General features: G+C 44.8%; 1 protein-coding gene across 1 annotated transcript; it reads left to right on the plus strand.

Annotated features, from left to right (window-relative positions):
- The first annotated feature begins 2,933 nt into the window (after positions 1-2,933).
- LOC146162980 (uncharacterized) lies at positions 2,934-5,537 on the plus strand. The gene has a single exon (XM_083382791.1). The coding sequence runs from the start codon at positions 2,934-2,936 to the stop codon at positions 5,535-5,537; it is 2,604 nt and encodes an 867-aa protein (XP_083238917.1).
- The last annotated feature ends 1,233 nt before the right edge of the window (positions 5,538-6,770 follow it).

Genomic DNA, 6,770 nt, shown 5'->3' on the forward strand with positions numbered 1-6,770 from the left:
ACAAAATGTGAACTAAGAATTGTGTGATTGAAATGTTAGAACAACTGTGAATCAGCCGGACCTCGGATATTTTTTGCGCTTAAAAACGTGTTTAATTACATTTAAGTGGCAGTAAAGTGTTGGCGCAAAGCGAGAAAAAAGCGTTTGTTTGGTTTAAAATTCGAGTCCACATCATCCATACTACTAATGTTAGTAGTATCGTCATCCATACTACTAATGAAAAGTCTAATAAAGCTACTTTGAGAAACGCGACAACCTTAATAGTTAATCTAGTTCAGCGTTTTTTAAGCTTTTAAGTTAGGGCAGACCTGATGAGCAAAGCAAGCGCGATTTTTTTTTGGTAAACAGACATTTCTTTTAAATTTGTTGCAAGTTTTTGTTACATTGCCGAAAATAAAAAAATGATAATAAATATATGTCCATTATTTTAAATACGTTTTCCGTTTGTCCGCGACGCGCTTGGCAGCCTTCCACGGCGCAACGGCAAAGAAGCGCTGATCTAGTTCAAAAGACAGCATCAAAACATAAACAAACCGGGCGTAGAAAATAAAGCACATTGAAATTTTTCGCACTTGCATAGTTAAAATGGTCAAAAAGTATGTGAAATGGACTGGTGTCTAGTTTGTCAAAGAGGCGGCGGGCCGGATGAATTACATCGGCGGGCCGTAGGTTGCCGACCCCTGTTATAGAGTATCCTTAGAGATGTGATCACAACATATCGCCACAAATTTATGATGACAATCAACAAAATCCGATAATTGGTGCCTGGGAGTTCACGGTTAACATGGATTAAACTTCGCTGAGTTTCCGCCATTTTGTACTTGACGCGCATCATGTGCTTCATGTAGATCAGAAGTTCCCAACGTGGGCGGTACCGCCCCCTTGTGGGCGTTGGCGAGTTACAAGGGGGGTGTTTTTTTTCTCGTTTGGGGGGGCGCCGAACACGCATAAGGTGGCGTTACATAAAAGTACTTTCCACAAAACTTTACAAAAAGTTCACATATAAATAGTAACAAACAGCACTGTAATACTGTATGGAACATTTGAGCTTAAATGGCAACTTTCGTTCTAACAACTTGTAGAAGTCCCCCCTCTCTCATTCTTAACTTCTGACGTAACAATGTAAGGGTATTGTTCTTATGTAAGGTTGTTGTTGCGCTTAACCGTTTTATACGCGGGAAAATGTTTGTATATTTAAAACAGGGGTCGGCAATGTAATTCATTCGACCACCGCCTCTTTGACAAACTTGACACAGTCCATTTTAAATACTTTTTGACTATTTTAAATGTGCAAGTGCGAAAAATTTCAATGTGCTTTATTTTCTACCTCCGGTTTGTTTACGTTTTGAAGCTGTCATATATCAGCGCTTCTTTACCGTTGCGCCGTGGAAGGCTGTCAAGTGCGTCGCGGACAAACGGAAAACGTATTCAAAAATGTTATACGTATATTTTTTAACATTTTTTTATTTTTTATTACCAACTTAAAAAACACAGTCTTGGGAATTATCGATGTAAACTGAAAAGTAAACGTTTGTTGTAGAAAACTACCTTTCTTCAAGAATGCGAAGAACATCTAATGTTATGTCAAATTTTTCCCTCACATCAGCCAGGGTTACCTGGTCAGACTGTAGACACAGCGATAACGAATGAATCGGGGTTAGCACATCGGCAAGTAAATGCTATAAAGACATAACATCAGATCTCTTCATCGGCCGTAAATAACCTAACGCTCTATGTTTTAAATCACCACTCAAATTTACCGAAAAATAATTTCCTTTACCCTTTCCTTTGCTGTAAGATCTCCAAGTTGAGCGCGGATTGCGCTGTACCCTCGTATCACATTCTTGATTGACAGCAGAGTATGACCGACCCATCTTGTGCCACAAACTCTCGTGGGCATTAAGGCACATTGGTTGAGGCCCTCAAAAGCCCGTCTAAGGTTTAGACGCTGTTACGGGCTGTTATGGCAAGGATAGTATAGCCCCATTAACAGGACAAGAACACTTTCGTAAAGCTTGTTTTGCTTTATAGCGTCTTTGAGGGAAAGCTGCAAACGATGTGCAAAGCAGTGGACAATCACAAACAAAAGCTAACTAACCTTGACGTAATCTCTTCCTTGCTTATACCCACTTCTAAAAGGGATTTTAAAATACTGTTATAAATACCTGCAGCATTCGGACTCTCTGGGCTTCCGAACGCGACAAACTTAGTTTGCACCAAGCCCCTAACGCTATAGCGGACATGGACGGATGTCTGTTTCGTTATGCTGCTGTCCTAGTTCACACAACCAACAGTAATGGCAGATCGGTCTTCTGTGCTTAGCAATAGCGTGAGCGTTTCTCCATAAATTGCCCATTCGTTTGCTGTATTGCTCATTAAGCTGATTGAATGCTATTAGAGCAACGAGCTAATGCATGGACTTCACTTTGCTCGTGATAAGCAATCGACTCACTTAAAAGATTTGCATCCTTCGATAAATATTTTGGAAGTCGACCAATGTTTTATTTTGTCAAAATGCTCTATGGCCTGACTGTTTTCCATTTTTCTAAAAATCCTCGCGCTCTCTTTTTTTCGTATTCTGGTGTTTTTGTGCTTGAGACGTGTAATGATTTATGTTTCTATTGTTGACTCTGATTTCTATGTTATTTGCTTCTGTGCGTTTCTCCTTTCTTTTCCTTGCCTCTCTCCGTAATTATCATTATACGTCCCGCGTCTTGTTACATTCTTCCCTTCCCTTTATAACTCGTGTAACTTTACTGTGCTTCGTCAGTCTTTGTCAGTTTCTCTTATTGGGTACTCTTTTATATTCGTTACTAATAACGTTCTTTTTGTTACAGCACTCTATGTTGTAAATTGTTGATTAAAGCTATAGTAAACGAACTTGACGACGTTTATTGTTAGTTACTTCAATTTAATCAACAACATTTTCCATGATGGAAAACCGACAACTTTTGCGGCCTAAAACTTTGACGATCGAGCCCGAAGCTCCTAATGCTGCTCGACACTTCGCGTATTGGTTACGCTCCGTTAACGACTTTATCGACCATCTCGACGAAGGCGATAACACCACTTCCGCTGCAAACAGGAAGCGCTTCATAGTCAACTGTTTATCTCCGGATATATTCTCTTATGTAGAGGATGTTGACTCCTTCGAAGAAATCGTCAGTACATTAAAACAAATGTACGTGAAGAAGAAAAATAACGTATTCGCTCGCTATCTACTTGTAAGTCGTCATCAAGGCCCCGACGAGACACTCGCGGAGTATTTGCGGGAACTTAAACTTTTAGCGAAGGATTGTACTTTTCTTCCAGTATCGGCTCATCAATACAAAGACGATCTTACCAGAGATGCGTTTATAAACGGTCTTTCGGCTCCGTTCATCCGTCAACGTCTCTTGGAAATAGAAGATCTTGATTTAACTAAGGCTTCTCAGCTTGCTGAAAGCCTGTCCAAAGCGCAGCAGCAGTCTGTTTTGATGGGCAAGACAATTCCTTCTATGGCGTCTGTTCCCGCCTTTAAAGAGCTGGAAAGCGACGGGAATAGAAGTACCGCCACTTCTTCCGAGTCTATTTCTCTGGCAACGGCTGACAGAAGCTTAAAAGCCAAAGGTAACTTGTGCTATTTCTGCGGTGGTGGACAGCACAGCAGCCGCGCGACCTGTCCTGCACGTAACGCTACTTGTTACCAATGTGGGAAAAAGGGACACTTTTCACGAGTCTGCCAGAGTCGTTCTTCGTATTCCTCCCGCCGGGTGAATTCACGACCCGCGTCTCCGACCGCCGTTGGTTCTTCCATGATTTCTGGTCATCTTCCGCCCTCGTTTCTGGCCGGTGCTCCTTCCTGTCTGGGTCCTGCGTTAGTCGATGCGACTTTACAATCCACTCCGGTCCAAGTTTTGATCGACTCCGGGGCTTCCGAAAACTTTGTCAACAAAAGGTTAGCCACCAAGCTTCGTCTGAAGACCTTCGGACCCCACTCCTCCGTTTCCATGGCCTCCTCCCGTCTCTCTATCGCTACTTCGGGAAGAACCACCGCTACCATAGCCCTACTAGGTCGATCATACATCCTAACCTTTGGTGTTTTAGATGACCTTTGTTCTGACGTTGTTCTCGGTCAGGACTTTCTGAAGAAACATGTCGAGGTTAGTTTCTTCCTGGGTGGACCGGAAGCACCCCTGAAAATTGGATTCAATGATTTCTCCCACCTTTCTTTGGCCGTCGCTGACTTAAACCCCCCTCGCCTATTTGAGTTTTTGCTTCCAGGTTGTACTCCCATAGCTGCACGCTCTCGTCGATATAGTAAAGAAGACTGGAAGTTTATCAATGATGAGATCCGGCATCTCTTGGAGTCTGATATTATAGAACCTGCTCGTTCTCCTTGGAGAGCTCCTGTACTAGTGGTCTCTCGTGGTAACAAGAAGAGACTGGTTGTCGACTACTCTCTCACCATAAACCGATTCACCCAGTTGGACGCCTATCCATTGCCGAAGATTGAGGAAATAGTAAACAAGGTCGCTCAAGATAAGTTCTTTAGTTCGCTCGACCTGCGTTCCGCTTATCATCAAGTTCCGTTGTTACCTGGGGAGCGACACTACACGGCTTTTGAGGCTGGCGGAAAACTGTATCAATACAAACGCCTGCCGTTCGGCGTCACTAATGGGGTCGCCGCGTTTCAGCGCGCTATTGACGAGTTTATTGAAGCTAATAAGCTGAAAAAGGTCTATGCCTATCTCGACGACATAACTGTAACGGGTTCGACTTTGGAGGAACATGACAGCAATCTTCGAGCTCTACTTCAAGCTGCTGCTCGGCAGAATCTCACTCTTAATGAAGAGAAGTCAATGATTCGCCGTACTTCTTTAGATTTCCTGGGATACCGGATTAGTCAAAACAAAATACAGCCGGATCCTCAACGTCTACAGCCTCTTCTCGAGCTCTCGCCACCCACGTCACCCAAAGCCTTGAAACGCGTCTTGGGGATGTTCTCCTACTACGCTAAGTGGATCAAGGACTTTTCTCGTCGCGTACAGCCGTTGCTCACTGCAAATCGTTTTCCTCTGAATGAGACGGCCGTCCGTTCCTTCCGTGATTTAAAGACTGAGCTCAAAAGGATAACTCTTGGGGCTATTCGCGACGGCGTTCCCTTTGAGATGGAAACCGATGCTTCTGTCTTCGCTATTGCTGCAGTTTTATCCCAGAACGGGCGCCCTGTAGCTTTTATGTCACGTACTCTTAGCAAGTATGAGCGGAACTATCCTGCTATTGAGAAGGAAGCGACCGCCATTGTCGAAGCAGTCCGCAAGTGGGCCCACTTCCTAAAGGGCCGTAGTTTTACTCTCATCACCGATCAAAAGTCTGTGTCCTATATGTTCGACCGAACCAATCGAGGTAAAATTAAAAACGCCAAGATCACTTCGTGGAGGCTAGAGTTGGGTCAATATTCTTACGATATCCGTCATCGCCCTGGTGTTCAAAACGTGGTCCCCCGACGCTCTATCACGGGTATGTGCTTTCACAGGTTCTACGCGAAATCTTGAGGAGTTACATAAAGCGATGGGACATCCGGGATACGCCCGTATGTATCACTTCATAAAAAGTAAGAACCTACCGTTCACTCCCGAGGAAACCAAAGCCGTCGGGCGGAACTGTCGCTCTTGCGCCGAACTAAAACCACGTTTCTACAGACCGGAACCTCGGGATCTGGTAAAAGCAACGAGATCGTGGGAGCGACTGAGCATGGACTTCAAGGGTCCTGTACAGGGACCGAATCCGTACCTTCTAGTGCTAGTTGATGAGTATAGTCGATATCCGTTTGTTTTTCCTTGCAGAGACATGACGTCCCGCTCCGTCATCGAGTGTCTCTCCGTCCTCTTCTGTTTATTTGGTTTTCCCGAATATATTCACAGTGATCGTGGGACCTCTTTTATCAGCAAAGAAACTCGTCAGTTTCTTACTACTCGGGGCATTGCAACGAGTAAATCGACACCCTATCATCCACAAGGTAATGGTCAGTGCGAAAAGACTAACCAAACGGTTTGGAGAACTATTAAACTTCTCCTTCACAGTCGTGGTCTGTCAGGCAACCGCTGGGAGGAAGTGTTGCCAGAGGCTCTTCACGCTATTCGTTCGCTTCTCTGTACGGCGACTAATGAAACACCTCATGAAAGATTCCTCCGTTTCCCGAGACGAGCTTTAACCGGAACCGCTATGCCTTCGTGGCTACTTAATCGAGGTGTTGTTCTTTTACGTAGGTTTGTTCGAACCAAGGGAGAGCCCCTGTGTGACCCTGTCACATTGCTCGACGCGAATCCATCCTACGCCCATGTTCGGTTTTCTGATGGGCGCGAAAGTACAGTCTCTACATCCGACCTCGCTCCGTGTCCTGGTTCTCCTGAGTCGCTCCATGACGCTTTTCCCCCTCGCGACGCCGAAACCTCTCGGACCTCTGAAGGCGAGGCACCGGTACCGGTTGAAGATGAACCGACCTCTGAACCCGCCCCATCTCCTGGAGACGAAGTACCTCTCCCCGACATCCGACGATCGGGTCGTGAACGTCGGGCTCCTGTCCGCTACGGAGATTGGACTGTCTGAAGGGTCTTTTATCTAGAAGGGATGAATGTAATGATTTATGTTTCTATTGTTGACTCTGATTTCTATGTTATTTGCTTCTGTGCGTTTCTCCTTTCTTTTCCTTGCCTCTCTCCGTAATTATCATTATACGTCCCGCGTCTTGTTACATTCTTCCCTTCCCTTTATAACTCGTGTAACTT

The sequence above is a fragment of the Ascidiella aspersa genome, chromosome 2, assembly GCF_963924565.1.
Source record: "Ascidiella aspersa chromosome 2, kaAscAspe10.2, whole genome shotgun sequence".
Classification (NCBI taxonomy): Eukaryota; Metazoa; Chordata; class Ascidiacea; order Phlebobranchia; family Ascidiidae; genus Ascidiella; species Ascidiella aspersa.

Bases quoted from the DNA above. Each gene is read 5' to 3' on its own strand.
- LOC146162980 (XM_083382791.1), top strand. From the start codon at position 2,934: ATGGAAAACCGACAACTTTTGCGGCCTAAAACTTTGACGATCGAGCCC.